General features: G+C 62.6%; 3 protein-coding genes and 1 non-coding gene across 4 annotated transcripts in view; all 4 read right to left on the bottom strand.

The window, feature by feature from the left end:
- Positions 1–946: 946 nt before the first annotated feature.
- Positions 947–8849, bottom strand: CPNE7 (copine 7). The gene is made up of 15 exons (XM_068411036.1): positions 8643–8849; positions 6596–6778; positions 6450–6524; positions 4942–5016; positions 4778–4861; positions 4595–4684; positions 4289–4387; positions 3438–3524; positions 3274–3333; positions 2912–3045; positions 2729–2783; positions 2526–2577; positions 2305–2438; positions 1954–2190; positions 947–1084 (listed from the first exon to the last, which is right to left on the bottom strand). The coding sequence occupies exons 1-15, from the start codon at positions 8847–8849 to the stop codon at positions 947–949; spliced, it is 1710 nt and encodes a 569-aa protein (XP_068267137.1).
- Positions 8850–11668: 2819 nt separating this feature from the next.
- RPL13 (ribosomal protein L13) lies at positions 11669–16492 on the bottom strand. Its single transcript, XM_068411190.1, has 6 exons — positions 16431–16492; positions 16009–16124; positions 15389–15530; positions 13902–14075; positions 12814–12870; positions 11669–11870 (listed from the first exon to the last, which is right to left on the bottom strand). Exons 2-6 carry the CDS (start codon positions 16110–16112, stop codon positions 11712–11714), a joined length of 636 nt encoding a protein of 211 aa, XP_068267291.1. The 5' UTR covers positions 16113–16124; positions 16431–16492; the 3' UTR covers positions 11669–11711.
- Positions 15696–15776, bottom strand: LOC137669555 (small nucleolar RNA MBII-202). The gene has a single exon (XR_011049118.1). It is a non-coding gene; the product is annotated as a small nucleolar RNA MBII-202 (small nucleolar RNA).
- A 1212-nt stretch (positions 16493–17704) lies between the features above and the next one.
- SPG7 (SPG7 matrix AAA peptidase subunit, paraplegin) overlaps positions 17705–21241 on the bottom strand; it is a 32372-nt gene continuing 28835 nt past the window's right edge. The window contains exons 16-17 of the mRNA XM_068411457.1: positions 20213–20290; positions 17705–18450 (exon numbers count right to left, since the gene is read on the bottom strand). Of these exons, the coding sequence (XP_068267558.1) occupies positions 18241–18450; positions 20213–20290 (288 nt within the window). The 3' untranslated portion in view covers positions 17705–18240. The remainder of the gene's footprint in view (positions 18451–20212; positions 20291–21241) is intronic.

Below are 21241 nucleotides of genomic sequence, written 5' to 3'. Positions count from 1 at the left end.
GAGCATCTACCGGGACACAGTGCATGGCACAGGGTGAATGACACCTGGCACAGGGGACGTGGCGCGGTGTCACACAGCACGTGGCAGCAGGCAGCTGGCACACAGCGCTGGGTGCGCTGCACATGGCAGCAGCATGGCACAGCGCCCGGTACGTGGTACACGGCACGTGGCACAGCATGGCACACGGCACATGGCACGCAGCACACAGCCCGTGGCCCAGAACATGGCACGCGGCACACGGCACATGGCAACGCGCATGGCACATGGGGTGGCATGTGGCACGACACGGAGCACATGCCATGAAGCACTTGGCACTCAGTGGGCGGCACATGGCATGCGGTACATGGCACATAGCACACAGAACATGGCACATGACACATGGCACACAGCACATGGCACATGGAAGATGGCACGTGGCATGCAGTACGTGGCACGTGACACACGGTATGTGGCACATGGCACAGTGCATGGCATGCAGCATACAGCCCATGGCACAGGGCACAGGTGACATGGCACATGCCACACGGTACATGGCACGCGGTGGCACGGTGAGGGGCGTGAGGGGGCACCCCGGGAGCTGCCTGTCCCTCTGCCCGTGACCCGCCGAGCCCCTGGCACGGAGCTTTGGCGTCGGCGCCCCGAGAGCACGCGGCACGGGCACGGGCATGGGGTGGGGTTGCTTTATTGGGGGGTCCCCCCACACCGGGGGGTTCGTCATGCAGCCTCCAAACGACGTCAGAGCGAGTGACAAGCGGGGACCGAGGGGACAGCGGGGACGGAGCGGGGACGGGCTGCGGGGCACGGACCACCGGGAGCGGGCGATGCCCGCTGGGGACCCTCCTGCGCTGGGGCACCGGCCTGTCCCCGTGCCCCCAGCCAGCTCCCGGTGCGAGGAGGGGTCTGCGGCGGGGTGGGACCCCGACTGTCCCCGTGGGGCACCGGGGGGTCACTGGGGCGAGCCGAGGGGGGGCTCGGGGGGCTCGGGCCGGGGGCACCGCGGGGGGAAGGCCTTGTAGCTGTAGTACTCCACCACCTGCTTGGGCACCTCTGCCAGCACACACTTGGCCAGCGCCGTCGGGGACGCCTGTGGGACGGGGGACACCGGGGGGGGACAGCGGGGGGACGGGTGAGCTGGGGCACGGTGGCACCCGCCTGCCCCGGAGTGGGGAGCAGCACCCACGGGGCACCGGCTGGGCGGGCAGTGGTGCTCGGTGCTGCCGTGGGGACGGGAGGGGATGGGAGGGGACGGAGGGGACAGGAGGGGACGGGAGGGGATGGGAGGGGATGGAGGGGACGGGAGGGGACGGGAGGGGATGGAGGGGATGGAGGGGACGGAGGGGACGGGAGGGGACGGGAGGGGATGGGAGGGGATGGGAGGGGACGGGAGGGGACAGGAGGGGATGGAGGGGACGGGAGGGGACGGGAGGGGACAGGAGGGGATGGAGGGGATGGAGGGGACGGGAGGGGACGGGAGGGGACAGCAGGGGATGGGAGGGGATGGGAGGGGACGGGAGGGGACAGGAGGGGATGGAGGGGACGGGAGGGGACGGGAGGGGATGGAGGGGACGGGAGGGGACGGGAGGGGACGGAGGGGACGGGAGGGGACAGGAGGGGATGGAGGGGACGGGAGGGGACGGGAGGGGATGGAGGGGACGGGAGGGGACAGGAGGGGATGGAGGGGACGAGAGGGGACGGGAAGGGACGGAGGGGATGGAGGGGACGGGAGGGGACGGGAGGGGACAGGAGGGGATGGGAAGGGACGGGAAGGGACGGGAGGGGATGGAGGGGACGGGAGGGGATGGAGGGGACGGGAGGGGACAGGAGGGGACGGGAAGGGACAGGAGGCGACAGGAGGGGATGGAGGGGATGGAGGGGACGGGAGGGGACGGGAGGGGACAGGAGGGGACGGGAGGGGATGGGAGGGGACAGGAGGGCCCCCAGTGCCCCACTCACGTTCTTGAACTCGCGGAAGGGGACGAACTGGACGATGTCGCGGAGGACGGGCTCGCCGCGGGGGGAGCGCAGGACGCCGTCGTCCCCGTCGAGGATCTGCATGTCGGTGAAGTCGGCGTTGCCCACGCCGACGATGATGATGGACATGGGCAGGTAGGAGGCGCGGACGATGGCCTCGCGCGTGTCCGCCATGTCCGTCACCACGCCGTCGGTCAGGATCAGCAGGATGAAGTATTGCTGGTGGGGGGGGGGGATGATGCTCTGGGGGGGCTGCCCGGCCCCGCGGCCACCCCCGGGGACAGCCACACATGGCACGAGCGTGCCGGGTCTCAGCCCAGCCTGGGGACGTACCGAAGCCTCCTTCGTCCGCTCCTCGTCGGCCGCCACGCGAGCCACCTTGGAGATGATGGGGGCCACGTTGGTGGGGCCGTAGAGCTGGATTTTGGGCAGGCAGCTCTGGTAGGACTCCACGACGCCCTGGATGCCTGGGGTGGGGGACAGAAGGGGTGAGGGGTGGCAGCACCGGGCTCTGGCACGGGGTGGGGGGGCCATGGGACCAGAGCTGGGCTCACCCTCGCACTCATCGTTGTCGGGGTTGAAGTTGATGGCGAAATCGTGGGAGACCTGGAGGGCGAGAGGGGATGGGGGGCCAGTGCCCACCCACCCACCACAGCCCCCGGCTGAGCCCCACAGGAGCCAGGGCCAAGGGCACCCGGAGGGACGGGTGCATCCCTGGGGTCCCACAGGGCCCCCCGTGCCCCAACCACCCCCTCACCTCGTACTTGGGGGGGATCCTCGCCCCAAAGCCCAGAGCCGAGAATCTCTTATCGCTGCAAGGGAAGAGGGGTGAGAGGCTCTGGCCGTGCCAGCATCGGGGGGGCCATCACCGGGGCGTCCTGGCCCCAGGGTGGCCATCACCGGGGTGTCCTGGCCCCGGGGGACCCACGGAGTGCCCGACCTGTCGTAGTCCTGGCAGATCTCGCCCACGGCCACCAGCGCCTTGAGGTACTCGTTGGGCTGGTAGGGGTTGATGTAGTGCAGGGAGCAGCTGTTCCGGGGGTCCCCGTTGGAGGCCGTGAAGTCGATGGCCACCTGGCCAGGGGGAGATGGTGGCAATCAGGGTCCTCCGGGGCAAGCAGGGCCACCGGCGTGTCCCCGCTGGGGTCGGGTGGCTCTGCCAGCCCCACTTGCCAGCGCCGTGGCACAGCCGTGGCTCGGGGGTGCCGGGATGTGCCACCGCAGCCCCCGGCCCTGGGGATGGGCACGTGGGCCAGCGCCAGAGCCCCTGCCTGGCCCCCGGGGCAGGGGGACACGGCTCACCGTGAAGTGGATCTGGCAGCCGCCCATGATGTAGTCCAGGAAGGAGTAAACCCTGTGGATCTTCCAGAGGGACCCACGTCAGCCTGCCCCACGCCACCCCATGGCACGGCACAGCTCGGCACAGCATGGCACGGCACGGCACGGCTTGGCACGCATTCACTCACCTTCAAGTCCAGCAGCACCACGACCCCCGAGTTCTTGTAGTTGCGCTTCTTGATCTTGTACTTGGGGTTCATGCAGTCCCACTGCACCTGCGGCACGGGGCACGCGCGCTGCCTGCGGCCCCCCAGCCCCGGGGGCACGGCCCCACGCGCCAGCACCCCCCTGCCACGACCCCGCAGACCCCCGGCCCCACGGCTCTGCAGCACTGCGACCCCATAACCCCATCGACCCATAACCCCACCACCCCACAACCCCACCACCCCATAACCCCACCACCCCATAACCCCACTGACCCATAACCCCACCGTGCCATAAACCCACCACCCCATAAACCCACTGACCCATAACCCCACCACCCCATAACCCCACTGACCCATAACCCCACCACCCCATAACCCCACCACCCCATAACCCTGCTGCCCTGCAGCCCCATAATGCTCCATCCCATGGCCCCACAACCCTGCAGCCCCACAGCCCTGTGGCCCCACAACGATGCAACCCCACAACCCTGCAGCCCCAGAACCCCACAGTCTAGTTGACACGGTGGTGTCAGGGCAATGGTTGGACTCGATGATCCCAGAGGGCTCTTCCAACCTGGTTGATTCTGGGATTCTGTGGCCCCACAACCCCGCAGCCCCAGGGTGCACCCGCCATCCCCCACTCCCAGCCAGCCCATCTGGGGCCCATTTCCCCCGAGGAGCCCAGCCCCACCATCCCTTCCCCAACGAGTGGGGCAGCGAGGGGAGAACAGCCCCAAACCCAGCGTTGGAGCTGGGAGGTGCCTCCTGGAGCGGGCTCTGCCGGCAGCACGGAGGGGCGACCCCACAGCCTGTCCCCGTGTCCCTGTGCCCACCTTGTTCTCCCCCATCGCCTTCTGCATCTCCTCGAAGGTGGTGGTGAACTCCCCGATGAAGTCGTGTTTGCCCCGTGAGTCGTAGTCCCACACCACGCACTGCGCCGGGGGACGGCTCAGCCCCGGCTCGGGGGGCACCCACCTACACCCCCATCCCTGCCACCATCCCCGGGGACCCCAGCACCATCCCTGGGACCCCGGCACCATCCCCGGGGACCCCGGCACGCTGCCCACGTGGGGCTGTGGGGGAGCCAGGGGACACGTGGCACCGGGGCAAGGACGTGGGTCCCCGTGGCCCTTCCTCACCCTCAGCTTCCTCTTCTCCTCGCAGCTGCAGAGTGAGTTGAGGGAGACCTTGAAGGGCTCCCAGATGGGGCTCAGGTTGTTCTTCACCACCTGCGGGGCCAGGGCTCAGCGGGGCCGGGTGGCCGCGGGGGCCGGGTGGTCCGAGGGCCAGCGGGGCCGGGTGGCCCGAGGGACGGGGCTCACCTCCGTGCGGTACACGAGCTGCTCGCTGCCGTCGTCGTCCACGCGGTAGATCTCCAGGAAAGGGTCCGACTTGCTGAAGAGGTCCTGGAGGAGGGAGGATGGGGCAGAGCACCCTCTGCGCTGCCCGCCCTGCCCACCCTGCCCACCCCCCGGCCCCAGCTCACCTTGTCGTCCAGCTTCTTGGCCCGGAAGGCCAGCTCCACGTAGCCGTTGTTGCCCGAGATCTCCTCCGAGATGACCTGCGAGGAGAGGTGGCCGCGGGGTGCTCAGCACCCACCATGGCTTTGTCCCCCTGCCTGCGCGGGCAGGGCGGTGACATGGGAGGGGACGGGGTGCCACGCGCCCTCCCTGGCATGGCGGGGACCCCCAGGGTGGCCAGCAGGCGTCAGTGGGGACCCCGAGCCCTCCTCACCCCCAAGAGCCTGGGGGGCAGCTGGGTGACAGCGAGGACAGGAGGGTCCTTGGGGACCCCAGCTCATGGCCCCCCACCCCAGCTCACTGCCACTGCACTGACCCACCTCGGTGCCACCCACATGTCCCAGCTCAATGCCGTCCCAGCACCCCAGTCTGGTGCCACCCATGTGCCCCAGTCTGGTGCAACCCACATGCCCCATTCAGTGCCACCGCGTCACCTCAGCTGGGTGCCACACATGTGTCCCAGCTTGGTACCACCCCAGGGTCCCTGCTTGGTGCCACCTGCATGCCTCAGCTCAGTGCCACCCCAGGGGCCAGCCTTGGTGCCACCTGCATGCCTCAGCTCGGTGCCACCCCAGGGTCCAGCCTTGATGCCACCCATGTGTCCCAGCTCGGTGCCACCCCAGGGTCCCTGCTTGGTGCCACCCATGTGTCCCAGCTTGGTGCCACCGCAGGATCCCTGCTTGGTGCCACCCATGTGTCCCAGCTTGGTGCCACCCCAGGGTCCAGCCTTGGTGCCACCCATGTGTCCCAGCTTGGTGCCACCGCAGGATCCCTGCTTGGTGCCACCTGTATGCCTCAGCTTGGTGCCACCCCAGGGTCCCTGCTTGGTGCCACCCATGTGCCTCAGCTCGGTGCCACCCCAGGATCCAGCCTTGGCACCACCCATGTGCCCCAGCTTCGTGCCACCCCAGGGTCCAGGCTTGGCACCACCCATGTGTCCCAGCTTGGTGCCACCCCAGGGTCCCAGCCTGGTGCCACCCATGTGTCCCAGCTTGGTGCCACCGCAGGATCCCTGCTTGGTGCCACCTGTATGCCTCATCTTGGTGCCACCCCAGGGTCCCTGCTTGGTGCCACCCCTGTGCCCCAGCTCAGTGCCACCCCAGGGTCCCTGCTTGGTGCCACCCCTGTGCCCCAGCTCAGTGCCACCCCAGGATCCCTGCTTGGTGCCACCTGTATGCCTCAGCTTGGTGCCACCCCAGGGTCCCTGCTTGGTGCCACCCATGTGCCTCAGCTTGGTGCCACCCCAGGATCCAGCCTTGGCACCACCCATGTGCCCCAGCTAAGTGCCACCCCAGGGTCCAGCCTTGGTGCCACCCATGTGTCCCACCTCGATGCCACCCCAGGGTCCCAGCTCAGTGTCATCTGCACGCCCCAGCCCGGTGCCACCCAAGTGTCCCAGCTCGGTGCCACCCCAGGGTCCCTGCTTGGTGCCACCCCAGTGCCCCAGCCCGGTGCCGTGGGCTCGGCCACTCACCGTGATGGTGGACTTGCCCGCGAACTTCCCGTACTTGAGGAACAGCGGCTTCGTCACCCGCTTCTGTGCCACGATCTGCGGAAGCCGAGGGGTCGGGGGGTGCCCGGCGCTGGCGGGCGTCCCCGGGGCGGGGGGCGCAGGCTCACCTGCCCCACGGTGCACTCCATGCCCCCCAGGAAGTCGTCGTCGTGCGTGCCCACGCCGGCGTGCCCGTGGCTGTCGTACACCTCGAAGCGCAGCTTCTGCACCTCCTCGAAGGAGTAATCGACCGTGAAGATCTTGGCGAAGACGGGGTTGAGGTTGCTCTTGATGACCTCGCTGCGGTCCACCTGCGGGGAGCCGGGCTGGGGCGGCGGGGCCAGTGCCAGGGCCTGGCACGGGGCTGCACTGGGGCCAGCGGAGCTGCCCGGGACCGCGGGGTGCCAGAGCTCCCCGGGAGCCGGGCATGGGGCTGCAGGGACACGGGGGCACAGGGCTGTGGGGACACTGGGGCACCGGGGTGTGGGGACACCAGGGCATGGAGGTGTGGGGACACTGGGGCACCGGGGTGTGGGGACACCAGGGCACAGGGGTGTGGGGACACTGGGGCACGAGGGTGCAGGGACAGCAGGGCATGGGGCTGCAGGGACACCGGGGCACGGGGGTGCGGGGACACTGGGGCACAGGGGTGCAGGGACAGCAGGGCATGGGGCTGCGGGGACACTGGGGCACGGGGGTGCAGGGACATGGGGGCACCGGGGTGCGGGGACACCAGGGCACAGGGGTGCGGGGACATGGGGTTGCAGGGACATAGGGCACAGGGCTGGGGGATGCCAGGAAGCACCAGCCCCGCACATTTCCCTGCCCGTGCCAGTTCCCAGTGAGTGGCATGGGGGGGCAGCCCTGGTGCAGCTTGGGCAGGGACGGGCACCCCGGAGGGCTCCAGCCCTGCCAGCCCCGATTCCCAGGGCACAACTCCCCCGGTGCTGGCGGGGCCACCCCATGCAGCATCGTGCCTCCCCGGCCACCTCAGCCTCGCCGGTGCCAGCCCCTGCCAGCGTGTCCGGGGCCGTTCTGGCTCTCAGAGCCACTGGGCAGCGGCTGAGCCGGCTTCAGCCACCGTCCCGGCTGGGCTGGGGGACCCGCGCTGGCAGGGACAGGGAGGGGACAGCTCACAGAGTCCCTCTGAAAGGTGGCCCAGGAGGGACCTTGCCTCTTGGATCTGGGCTTTGTACGGCACAGCATGGCATGGTATGGCACAGCAGAGCACAGCACGGCACACAGAGCGTGGCACGGCACACCAGTGCCAACCCCAGTGCCAACCCTGGTGCCAGGGCCAACCCCAGTACCAGCCCCAGTGCCAACCCCAGCACCAGCCCCGGCTCGTGCGGGCCCCAGGGCCCCCCAGGGCAGCGCAGCGAGGGGCACACAGCCGCGGTGCCAGCCCTGAGCCCCCTCTCACAGGGGCTGGTCCCACACTGCTCGGGGCAGCCCACAAGCCCTGATCCACCCCGGGGGTGGCCAAAGTTGCCCTTGGCCCTGGCCCGGGGCAGCGGGGCTGTGCTGGAGCCCTGGCACTGTGGGCACCCCATACCCCAGCCCCACTGGAGCCCCAGGGACTTGCTCAGCCCCGGGGTAGCCGCGCTGTCCCCACATGCTGCCATGTGCCACCGTGCCCTGCCCAGCCCTGCCCCAGAGCCTCCTGCTGTGCCCTTCACCCTGTGCCCTGCTCCGCACCCTACACCCTACACCCTGCTGTGCCCTGCACCCTGCACCCTGCCCTGGGAGCTCTGCACCTCGCGTGCAGCATCCTCTGCGTGTACCCTGCACCCTGCACCCTGCTCTGCACTTTCTACACCCTGCACCCTGCTCTCCACCCTCTCCTGCCCCCTGCACCCTGCTCTGCACCCTGTACCCAGCTCCGTGCCATCTCCTGCCCCCTGCACCCTGCTCTGCACCCTGTACCCAGCTCCGTGCCATCTCCTGCCCCCTGCACCCTGCTCTGCACCCTGTACCCAGCTCCGTGCCATCTCCTGCACCCCGTGCAGTGGCTCTCACCCCATCTCCAGCCCCGTGGGCATTGCACCCACCCTGGGGCTGTCTCTGCTCCTGTCCCCATCCCAGAGACCCCAACCCCGCGCCCAGCCCCTTCACGGCCCCGATGACAGCCTGCCCTGCCACGGTGGGTGCCCGCGGTGCCCCCCACCCTCCTACCTCCATCCACTGCCCCTGGCACTGCATGAGCAGCAGGACGCAGGGGTCCGACTTGTTGAGCGTGTCGCGGTCCAGGAGGTGCCTACAGCTCACCCGCAGCTCCACCTTGGAGAGCACGGCCAGCGGGGCCTGGGGCGACGGCTCGGGCACCTCGCCCATGGCGGCCGGGCGCGATGGCGGGCAGGCGGCCCCGTGGTCTAGCGGCATGTGGGGGGCGCGGGGTGGCACGGGCGGCCTCTGCCTTCGTTGCCTTCGTTGCCGTCAGGGAGTCGGGCAGGCGCCCGTCATGCCCAGGGCACGTCGCCCCGCGGTGCCAGGCGTGGTGCAGGGTTGGGCAGGTCCCCGGTGGCAGCGGGCACTGGTGGGGTGCTCCGGTGGGACCCCAGGGACCCCTCCAAGGCGGGCGGCTGGTTCCAGTCCCGGTGGCTCCACGGGACCCTGCAGGGTGTCAAAGCACAGTGGGGTGAGCCGGAGCCCCGTGACCCCTCGTGATGCTGCCCGTGTACCCACGCCAGCCAGCCCCACAGGCAACCAGGGGTCCCTGGGGCTGTGCCCAGCTGTGTGCCAGGGGCAGGATGCGTCCCGCGGGGAAGGGGCTGGGATGCTGTGCAGGAGCGGGGGCTGCGCAGGGACCACCCCAGGGTGCCCCTCCAGGCGCTGGGGAGCAGAGATTCCCCTCCCGTCCCCGCAGGCAGCACCCACCGCCCGGGTAAGGCTCGCTGGCGAGGGCACCGGGGACACCGGGTCCTTGTCGGTGCCGCCGGGTGATGCTGGCAGTGCCGGTCACATCCCAGTGCCCTGGGCTGGGCTGGTGGCACCTCGGGGTGACAGGGGGATTCCCCCTGTGCAGGGGACAGGGGCCACCCTCTGCCCAGGTGCTGGCCAGACTCAGCCAGGCGATGCAGCAGTGCCAGGGCATCGCGGAGCTCTGCCAGCCCCAGCCCGGGGCTTGGCCCCCCAGGTACAGCCCCCAGGGGCTGCCCGGCTCGGGCAGGGGCAGAGCAGCCCCCCTGCCCACCCGCCCATGCCTCGGCCACGAGCTGCCACCACCCGGCCAAAGTTTCCTGGCGAAGCCATGCAGCGCGCGGGCCCTCCGGGCACACGGCTCTGGTGCCCCAGCTCCGGTGGGCATCATCACCCTTCCCAGGATCACGGGCACCCCTTGGCATCTCCCGGTGCAGGGGGCACCAGCTCCCACCCTGCCCAGCCGCCCCCCTCACCTGGGTGCCGGTAGCCCGGGCTCCGTGGGCAGCTGTCGGTGTGGGGTCGGTGTGCCAGCCAGAGCCCGTGTGCCAGCCGGAGCCCGTGTGCCAGCCCGAGCTGCCGCCGCTGCCACCTCCACACAACTGACTCAAGCTGCAGCTCAGGAGCGGAGCCCTAAGAGGGAGATGACAAGCTCCGTTAACTGCCTCGCTGCCGGCACCGGAGCAGAGCCCGCCGGGGGGGTGCCCGGGGTCCCCGGCCCCGCTGGCCGTGCCAGGGCAGGCACTCCCGCTCCAGGTGAACCCCTCGTGGCACAGCCCTCGCCCCCAGCACCCCACACCCTCCCCAGCCGCTCCCCACGGGGTGCCCCAGGCCTGTCCTGGTCCCAGCCCCCTGCCAACACCCCAGCACAGAGCCGGGGTGCCCTGAAGGTGGTGGGTGCCCTCCCCACGTGCCAGAGCACCCAGACCCGCACCCCGTGCACGCGGAGCCCCAGGTGCCCCATCCCTTGGCCGGGGGCTGGCCCAGCACCCCCCACCCCCACGCATCACCCCGGCACTGCGGTGCTGTCAGCTCGGCTTTCTGGAAGATGATGTAATTAGTTCATATTCGGAGGGATTAAAATGCAGATAGGGCTAATGAGCGTGAGGGCAGCGCGGGGCCCGGGGTTTGGGAGCTAATCCCCAGCCTGCGCCGCAGAACTAGGCCACCCTCCCTCCCTGCTCTGCCCGCAGCCCCCCAGCTCGGGCCACCCATGGGGGATGCGGGGTCCCACCGCGGGCTGGGAAGGATGAGTAGCCCCACGCTGGGCAGCACTCGCCCGTTTGAGCAGCCTGGGGGGCAGGCAGGGGTGCCAGGGCTCCTGCCGCCCGCACCAACGCGCTTCATCGCGTCCCAGCCTCAGCCCCAAGGTTCTGTCACCGACCCACTGATAACAAACGACTCAATTATCCCGACACGAGCGATTCACCGCGCAGCCAGGCTGCGGAACGGCCCGGAACTGATGAGCCAGCACAGGGCTGGGTGAGCCCAGAGCGGGACAGACCCCCCCAGTGCTGCCCCGGGACCCATCGCCCCCTGCCCTGGGGCAGGCAGAGCCCAGGAGCCCCCCAGCAGCCACGGGGATGGGCCAGAGCCCCCAGACCCTTCTCCAGGGTCTCTCTTTCGAAGCCCACACGAACAGCAGCAGGGAGCACAGGGTGACGGGGTGCAGGACCACGCAGTCCGGCTGTGGGACTCCACTCCACCCAGTGGCAAGCGGCAGCAAGGACACAGCAGGTGCTGGGGACACACCTCGCTCCCCCCACACCCCTCCAAAACCAGGAGCAGGACCCCACGCACGGGCAGTGCCACTATGGAGCAGGTCACTGGATGAGGCTCATGGGGCAGGCAGCTCCCTGAAGCCAAGCACCCACCCTGACACCCACCTTTCCCAGCAGAGCCACCCACAGAGGTGAGGAAATCATTAAATCTGAAGCAGTGGCACAGAAGACAGGTAAGAGGGAAGCAGAGAAAGGCTGCCAGGGAGCGGGCACCCCAAAAACCCCTTGACAAGCCTAAGCAGCCCCTTACAGTCAGATCAGGCCACGCTCTAGAGCAGGAGGGAGCTCAGGCTGCAGCCCTGAGACAACGCAGGAGCTGCACAAGGCCCCAGGGTTTGTTTCACTCGCTTTCCAGGAAGTTTGAAGTCTCCAAGCACAGCGAGTGAGGCTGCCCACATTTCACAACTCCCCCGGACCGCGGCCCACACGCCGCAGCAGAGCGGGCAGGCGCGGGGCGGCTCAGCCCCGCACGTTCGCCCTACAAAGACAGCACGCTCCTAGTTCTGTATTTTTTTTTTTTATTGACAGTTCTAAGGAGAACAGTTCATTTCTTCTTCTCCACATCCTGCTCTGCCGCTTCTTTGGCGCGTTTCGCACGGATGCCGAAGAGCCGGGCGTTGGCCCGGGCCATGCGCAGGCTGGCGAAGGCCTTGAAGTTCTTCTCATCTTCCGAGATGACACGGGCCTTCTCCCGTTTGAAAACCTGGTGGGAGAGAGCGCCAGACAGTCAGGCTGCACATCAGAGGCTGGGTTTAAGGCTTAACGCAATTAATCTCGCTCCACTTTCACCACCAGCTCCGGGAGGCTGTTAAGAGCAGAGCGTTTGTGCCATCCGCAGGCCCTGCCCTTATCATCACTCCACCAGGCGCCTCGTCTCAACCGGTTCCTCCTTCGCCAGCGCACGTCAGCACAAGCCCAGAACGTACCAGGGAAAAAACAAGCGCCACATGAGATGTGAGTCAGGTTTGTTTCGAGACAAAGGGTGACGGCACAACCTGCCTGGGCTGTCGTGCTGCCAGCACACCCCCCTCGCCCCAACTGGCGACCTTCAGCGCCCCAGATTTCGCATGGGGACGAGCCCCCTCAAAGGTACAAGTGGACAAACAACCCCAGAGTCTGCCCAGGTGACAGCACTGAGCACAAACGCGCTGGAGATGCTCCTTGTGCCCTCAGAGGAAGGATGTGATTTGGGGGGTTATGGCGCAGGTTCCCCCGTGGCCTCCTCCGGGGAGCACACAGAGCTCTGCTCCTCCCACGTGTCATTTCAGGCAGAAGCAGAACAAGTATAGGATTATTCCCAACCAACACATGACCAGGGGTCATGTCAACACATGAGATTATTCCCATCTTGACCTGGATCCCTGACACCGGGGCCTGGAGCTCTCCTCTGCACCCACAAACACAGCTCATGATGGCAGGACTTCCACAGCTCATGAAAAGCTCAGCAGAGCTCCAAGTTATTAGTTCTTTACAGTCTGCTCTGCAACACTGAGGAACCAAACAGATCTTGGCAGGAGACAAGGACAAGCTTGACCTGTTCCAGGTTTCTCTGCACCCTCAGCTGTACAACAGCGAGAGGAGAATCCTCTCCACGGAGTTTAAGTCTCAATTATGTCACCCCGAGAAGGTGGTTTAGTTACACTTACATTCTTGATGGGCATCACTGGTCCAGTCAGCTGAGTCGCCATCTTGAGTTCCTCAGCCTGCATAACAAGAGGATAAAAAACATTATTTTTAAATAATGAGCAGTATTTAGAACTCCTCAGGCTGGCACCTCGGTTAGAAGCACGTCCTGTACGTGGGTACCCAGCTTAAAACACGCCGTTAACAATCCTGACTGGAGATTTAACGCCGACTGGTGACAGTTCAGCATTTCAGTCCATCATAACAGTTCAGCATTTCAGCCCTGCAGCTACAGAAGCGTTTGGAGGGACGTGCTGCATCGACAACCCGCGTTCCGCCCGGCTATCGATCAGCCTGGATCTGCCCAGGGAGCAGCGGCCTCTCGGGAGTTCTGTCAGCTGGAAAAAGAGTGTGGCATTGCACAAAAATTATTAAGGTTTATTTTAGATAGTGGATTTCAAGCAAACGAGTTTGAAATGGTATTCCAGACACAAGCATCCGTACCCACTGGTACAGAAGCTCCAGACCCTTCCTCCCCTGGGCTGGAAAGCAGCTCGGAGCTGACAGGCTCTGCAGAAGGCTGAAGACAGCCTGAGCGCTCACCACCTCGGTGCGTGACTCGCCCTGCCCCGCAGGAAGCGTGTGTTTTGGCACTTAGTGCCCTGGTCTAGTTGCCATGGTGGTGTCAGGGCAATGGTTGGACTCGATGATCCCAGAGGGCTCTTCCAACCTCAGTGATTCTGTATTTACCACAGGCAGAGCCAAGGACACACAAGGAAAGCCAACCACACTCTGGATCTTGGTGAGGTTTCAATGAAAAGTATTTTTGCATGTCAACAGCCACCACCTTCTGCAGTCTGCCTTACACTCAGCTTTCACAGAACTGCTCCACTGAGGAGTTTGTCCTCACCTTCCTCACCCTTTCTGTGCAGCAGAACACAACTCCAGATGGACTTTTCAGGCACTCTGACAATTTAGCTTCGTAAACTAGAGGAGTCCAGCCCCAAATGGAGCTGCTCCGCTTCAGCAGCACGGCAGCCCCTAGGCCCAAAGCACTGCAAACATTACCAGAAACAGACCCCTGAAAGGTTTCTGGTAGCCAAGTACTTACAGAGCTGTCTCCCTTCTTGGGCATAGCCGGTTTTCTTGGGAAGAGGATGAGCTTGGAGCGGTACTCCTTCAGCCTCTGCACGTTGGCCTGCAGGGACTCGGTCGACTTGTTGCGCCGCCGGGGATCCACAGAGATTCCGATAGTCCGGGCAAACTTCTTGTTGATGCCAGCGAGCTGAGGAGAGAGCGTGTGGTGTCAGCACCCCACAGCTCCCACCACCACCGTGCCATGCCAGGAGCTGCTGTGGTCATCAGCCACCGCAGGCTACCAAGTCTGGAGGAAGGCACCAGGGTCTGGCAAGAGGGACCGACTCTGCCACAGACAAAGGGCATCTTGGTGTCCACATCTGAACACTTAAACCATTCCAAGGACTTCACAGTTATGTTTGCTCTCCTGAAGAAATCCATCTCCAAAGTGCAACCCCTGAGGAATTACGAGGGGGACACTGAAACTCTAGATACACATGAGACAGATTTATGAAGCCAGCACAAGGACAGCTCTGGTGCACTGAATACTGGAAGCTCCATTAAAGGAGTATTTTTTGTAACCGTCTTAAACAACAAACTCATTTTCTGCTTCAAGACAAACATCTGCGTACCATTTTGTATTCCTCCATTATCCAAAAATTAAAGAAAAATAAAGTAATGAAGCATCTGGCATCCAGAAGAACCATTTCACTGCTTCAATGCACTAATTTCACTGTTATAAATGTTTTAATTAGATACTAAACAACGCACAAGAGGCGGCTGCGGGTGCTGGCTGCCAGCAAGCGTTGATGTTTATTTATCCACTGTGTGGAGATATGCAGGTGGAGGTCCCTCATCACCACCTCAGCACACCTGGGAAGGTCACAGAACAGTTTCCTGAAGCAATGGAGGGCACCAAACACTTCCCACAGACGTTAAGTGTTCCTGAACCAGCTCGTAGCCATTGCAGGGAACAGCCAAAGCTACGCTGTGAGGCTGGGCAGCTCCCTTCCTTGCACATCCCCTACTGCTGTCAGGGATAAGCTGACCGTGGTTTACTTGGCCCACAACACAAACAGGTTCCCATCAGCTAAAATTTTTAGTATTAGCTGAAACGTGTTCCACAAAAAGACCAAAAGAATTTAACAAAGAAGCTATTAGTCATTGTTTTTCCCCAAAAGATGTTTAGGAGACTCACTTAAGGCACTGCCAGAATCCAACTTTAATGGAATTTTATTTAAGTGACAGTCTGACCAGACAAACAGACGTTTACTTTCCAAAGCAACCCTTCACTCTGACGCACACTGCCACATCCCCACCCCGCAGTTAAATCCCCGTGTTTCCTACGCTCTCACAGAGCCAGCCACACCAGACATCTCCCCCAGCTCAGCCAGCCTCAGCAGACACCAGCACCTCAGCAGATCACTTGTGAGTTGTCTACATGCAGAAGAACAGGACAAGCCAACCGAGCTCGGACTCCGAGGTCATTTCACTGGGTTGGGATTAGTGCTCCGTACTTACTTTAAGCTCTTCTAGGCTGAAGCCTCTGCCAGCACGAACTTTTTTGTGGTATCTGATAGTGGGACACCTCACTATGGGCCGGATGGGCCCAGCCACGGGGCGGGGAGCGATGCGGCGAGCCTTCGCCTGGCGGGCCTTCCTCCTGGAAGGTCGAAGGGGACAGCGATCAGGGACACTGTGTTTCTGCCCGATGTGCCACTCCTACGCTGCCAGGCCACCCTTGCCGGATGGCATCTGCCACGCTGGGATCCCTCAGGAACAAACACAACGCTGGGCCAGCAGCTCAGACAGGCAGATGCCTACTTCTACAGGCCAGCCGCAGTCATCAGAAAAAGAAGGGTTCAAGGAAATCATCAATGTGGTACAGCGATTCCGGAGATTTCTCATCACTTGATTGCAGCTGGAACGGCCTGATCCTGACCGGAGCCCCCACACCAAACGAGCACCCTGCTGCAACCCCAAAGCCTTTAACAATCAGGGTCAGGGGAACAGCTTAAAATGAAGAGGCAGTACTGCCTAAGCAGCCTGATGCGAGACAGCTTCCCCCGGCTCCACGAGCTAAAGCAGCGGCAGCAGGCCCCGCAGAGCGGCCCCGGGGAAGCCGGGCCGCGGGCACTCACCTGCGGATCTTGCGGGCGGGCTGGTTGAACCATGTGGCCACTCGCCTCTGCCAGTCCTTGTGGAAGTGGGGCTTCAGGATCATGCCATTGCGGCTGGGCGCCATGGCTGCTGCGGCCTGCGGGCACGGACAGGGCTAAAGGCGGCCGCCGGGGTACCGGGGCTGCAGAGCCTCCCTCGGCCACCTCGACAAGGGCCCTTCCCCGGCCCCCACGCTGCCCCGGACAGGCCCTGCGTGCGCCCAAGCCCGCTACCCCCGGCCAGGCCCATGCCTGGGTCGTGCCCCCCACAGCGCCCCCTCCGGGCCCAGCCCTCCGCGCAGGGCTCCGAGCGGCCCCGGGGCACAGCCCGGGCCGAGGCGCAGCCCCCGGCGGGCGGATGGCGGCGGATGGAGCCCCCCGGCCGCGGCCGCGCCCGGACTCACCTCCCGCCACGGCAAATGGTCGAGCGGAAAAGGAAGCGGCGGCCCCGAGCACGCCGGAAGTGCGGCCGCGGCGGCCAATGGGCGGCGGCGCTGGAAGGGCCAGTGAGGGCAGCGGCGCCGGAAGCGCCTGGCGGCGGCGTCACCGCGCCCGTAGTAAAGATGGCGCCGTCTTAAAGGGCCCGCGCACACCGAGCGGGCGAGGGACCGGGAAGGAGGCGAGGGGCGGACGGTGCCTCGGAGCCCGGCGGGACCCCGCTGCCGGGCTCCTGCCTCGGGCCGGGCACCCTCGCAGGGCTGGCCCAGCCAGGAGAAGCAGCTACAGCTCTGCCCAGCGCTGCTGCAGTGCCCTCTTGTCACCCAGTGCCACCAACCCCGGGCCAGACACACGCCCGGCAGGATGGGATGGACACGGGGCACGGGTTATAGCATCCCCGGGGGTTCCTTGTTCCACTCCACACCCCACAGCAGGGCCCCACTCCCCCATCCGCCCCAGCAGGGCTCTGCCACCATCCCCAGTTCGGGGTGGGCAGCAGCAGCATCTCCCCCACGGCAGGAGAGGGGTCAGGGGACCACCACCCACCTTGGCAAGGGACCACCACCCACCTTGGCAGGGGGTCACCACCCACCTTGACAGAGCCTGGATCCTGCACCGGCACAAGCTGCGGCCTCGGAATGACGACGTGCCAGTAGACAGCGTGGCCTTGCCGGCTGCACCCTGGAAGCCACCGAGGCCCCTGCGCTGTCCCGGAGGTGTCCCAGTGTAGCACCACTACGGCCGTCAGCCTGGGCTCCACAGAACAGAATCCGCCTGGCAAAGGGTTTATTCAGGCAGCCCAGAACATGACTTTTTAAAAATAAGATCAGAGAATACCTGAAATTTTATCTGCTGCTGAAAAAGTGAATTCAAAGAATGAACTTGTGAAGAAACAAACAGGTTTGGAAGAAAAAAAATATAGGTGGTAGCATCACAAGTGTAGAAAACCACTTCTGCTCCTGAGAGCAAGGGAAATGGCCCCCACCAGCACTGAGATACCCCAGGGAGGGCAGGCGGGTCTATGCCGGGACAGGGGAGGGGACACCTGGCAGGGTTATGCTGGGTTCTGCACACAAGTTTTCCTCCATCTCTGCTTATGAAACACTTGCTATAAAAACTGAATATAAGCTATTGGCCAGGGAGAAGAAAGCCCTCGTCCCCTCCAGCTCCAGAGCTATAACAAGCTTCACGTGTGCCAAAACACATATCCACATCTTGACATATTCCACAGACACAGCAGCACGTTACGGACAGTTTATTTTAGTGAAGTCTGTTTTTCAGTTTCTATTTCACATTCAGCAGCAGAGTTGATCAAAGGTTACAGTGGAGTCGCACAAGACCTGCAGCACCGTTGCCAGCCCAGAGTCTCACGGGGGTTTCACTACGCTGACCCTTCTGGCACCGAAGGGGACGGCCCTGCACTCCTGCTGTGTCACACGCCACAGCGAGAGGTGGCTTACGAGGACTCTGCACCATCTTTTACCCTTAAGAACATGCACACTGCTTCCATGTACAAGAAATCTTTCCAGCAGATTATAGACTTACCCAACTCCTAATCACTACTGCCCTGCTGAGAATCAATTTCCAAACCCTTAGGAGTTCTCCTTCCTGCAGGGAAAAGCTCATTAAGAGAGCCAATGTACCCATCCCTTAATTTTGGGGTAACAGCAACACAGAGATTCCCTGCTCAGTATCTCTGCTTCTGGAGCTGAAAAGGGAAAGGGTCTGCGTCCAAAAGAAGCCTCTAGTCTTCCTGTTCCACATCAGAAGTGGGCTTCATACCGGTCTGAGGCGTGGTTCTTCCTCCTCCTCGTGGTTTGGTGGCTGCTGGGGCATTTCTTCATCTCTTGTGTCCTGCTTGTCTCTCTCTGCTTGAAGCCAGCTCTGAGGAGCTATCATTTTCTTCGGCCCATAGGGTGGAGGCCCAATCAAAGCTTCAATGTCATCATAATTTATCACTTCTTTCTCCAGGAGGGCATTAGACAGCTGGAAAGAGTAAATAAGGCATAATCAGGCGTAGGGGTTTGAAAACAGCCTCTCTGAACTGAACTGTCCCTGCCAGCTCAGCTCAGATCTCAACATCTGGACACAGCACGTGCCGCAGCCCTCGAGGAGCAGGACCCCTGGCTAGCACACCACAGTCGGGGCAACCTGAGAGGCTGCTGGAGCCAGGACCCCTGGCTAGCACACCACAGTCGGGGCGACCCGAGAGGCTGCTGGAGCCAGCACAAGGTTCTCCGAGCTGCTGGCACCTTTCACAAGAGTGTTTTTGGCTGTAGTATGACTGGAGGCAACACAGCAAGCTCTAGGGAATGATTTGTTGAGTTGGAACTTCCAGAGAAGTGCCCTTCCTGCCACTGTCACTGCACCTGTGGCCCTGCCTAAGATGCCAGAGTAACAGCAAACAAGAGCAGAGCCAGACCCACACCCCTCCTGGGTACACACAGGGATAACAAAGAGCTGTGTGTTCCTGCAGGCATGGGCTGAAGGTCATCAGAAGTTCCTCTCCACAGAAGTTGAATTCTCTGGCCCCTCTGCCAGCAGCAGGACCACACTCGAGCAGCGGGTGGCCGTCAAACACGGAACGGCTCAATTCTGCTGACAAGATGTGACACGCTGGCCTGGCAACTGAAACATTTACTCTGTAGATAGTTTGGCTTAACTTAAAAAAGTTTTTCTGTGATGAGCCTCTAGCAAACATCTGACTGCTGTTAAATGAAAGCATCAGAACAGAGGAGGCCTGCAGAGAGGAGACCCCCTAACAACGCCTGCCTTCGCAGCACTCCCCGGGCACCGTCCCGAGGACAGGGCTGTGAGATGGCCAACAGCAGGGGGTCCGAGCAAGCAAGCTCTGGCTACCTTACTACGCACAGGAGGCCTGTGGTGTGTAGCTGAAGGGGTGGCTGTTGTTGTTCTTGTTTGTTTAAAAAGATGATTTAAGGAAAAGGATTGTTTTATTTGCAAAACACGCAACACTAAGCTGACTCCTGGTCATTTTGGATGTTATGGACCAGACTTGTGAAGGAAAGATCACGCAGATACACAGGGTGCTGCAACCCAAACGTGGCTCAGCCCAGAGCGACAGGCACAGAGTTCCTGGCAGAGAGGTGGGGACATGCCAGGGTGACTGGCTAGGGGACTCTCAGGACACCAAGACGAAGGGGCAAAGCTCTACACTGCAACAAGGACTCCCTGGTATATCCATGCTGCCTGGAGTCACCAGAAAGCATGAACCAGCCCCTGTCAACCAAGGTGGCAGGTCCCATATTCCTTCTCCAACGCCAGAAACTGTCCTCCCATATGCCTACAGAACCTGGAAGGATGAGCTGTTCCTGCCTCTGCAGGCTTCACACAGTCACTGTCTGCTCTCCAGGAAATTACTCTGCTAACAGGCTAGCAGAGAAAGTGCAGGTGAGGGACACAAATTCTAGCTTTGCTCACTTCCACAGGGCACTCCTATTCCTCTACCCTGCAAATACGAGCTGGTGTCAGGAGGCAGAGCACTCACTGCTGGAAAAGGCACACATTCCTCCCTCTGCCTGCTCCTAACTGGGGGATATGCAGTGAACAGTCACTTGCTCACATCACAAGTCCCAGCACTCCCACCACAAGACCTTCTAGGACCATGGAGACACTGCAACAGCCGAGCTACAGAGCACAGAAAGTAGCAAGGCAAAAACACACCAGTTAAAAACAAACAAACAACAACCAAATACAACAAACAAAACCCCACACAACTCCAACTCACTGTTTGCAGCTTGTCCCGGTTCTCCAGTAGTAGTTTTTCTGTGCGCCTGTAAGCCTGAGCCACCAGGACTTTTGCTTCCTAGAAGACAGTAACAAGAGCAGTGATTTTGAGCCCAGGTGGCAACAAACAGAACGTGGCTAAACAAGGAGAGCACTGAGGGTTGGAATCTGCAAACTGAGCCAGGCAGAAAGTTGTTCCCATCAACAGAAAATGCAAACTGTTTGAAAAAGAGCCAAAGGAGTACTCATGGTAAGGAACAGTAAACTCCTGCACCAGCACAACTCCTCAGTGGAGTCCCAGCTGATGGGAAATGCGCTCTAATTAAGGAGGCTGTCCAGCAGGAAAAGATGCAGCTCAGCACAAATCCCAGGGAAGCACAACCATAGTGCTTCTAAACCACAGTTTTTCATTTCCAGCTATTTTGACTTTTCAATTAAAGCAATGAAGCCCAATTTCCTGTCAAAACAGGCTCAGATTTTTCAGTCAGGCTGAACCATCATGTTGGTTAGATAGCTTCTATGATCTAGGAAGTGGAGACATTTAAGTTGTGCAACTGAGACTTTAAGACAGAGATTTCTTGTAATCTAAGCATTGTACAGCCATGCTTAGCTATACATGGGGCTCCTGAGGGCCTGGAGAGAGTCTTTCCCTAGCTAGGTATTTGTCTGCAGCTCCACAACAAGCCCCCAGTCTCCTCAAATTATTCCTCCTTCCTCCACAAAGCATTTCTCCCTCTCTCCAAACGTCACATTTGCACCTCCTGTCTCCCAGAAGCTCACCAGAGTCTTGCCCACACTGGAACCCAACTGAACACTGCAGCATATTTTGCAGCCACATGTTGCTGCTCCAGGCAGCACAGCGCTGTTGGCTGAACTCACAGCTATATGGGATCTTGTCTGTCCTTAATGCCTCACTGCATCATCCTAACACACTGTAACAGGACAGGTAAGCGCTCAGCTGTTGAAATTCACTCCTTAATGGCTCACAGAAAACCACAAATTGTTTGGGTGCAAGTTACTTGCATGTTTT

Source organism: Nyctibius grandis, chromosome 12, assembly GCF_013368605.1.
Source record: "Nyctibius grandis isolate bNycGra1 chromosome 12, bNycGra1.pri, whole genome shotgun sequence".
NCBI classification, from domain to species: domain Eukaryota; kingdom Metazoa; phylum Chordata; class Aves; order Nyctibiiformes; family Nyctibiidae; genus Nyctibius; species Nyctibius grandis.
This window is presented reverse-complemented; position numbering and strand designations above follow the sequence as displayed.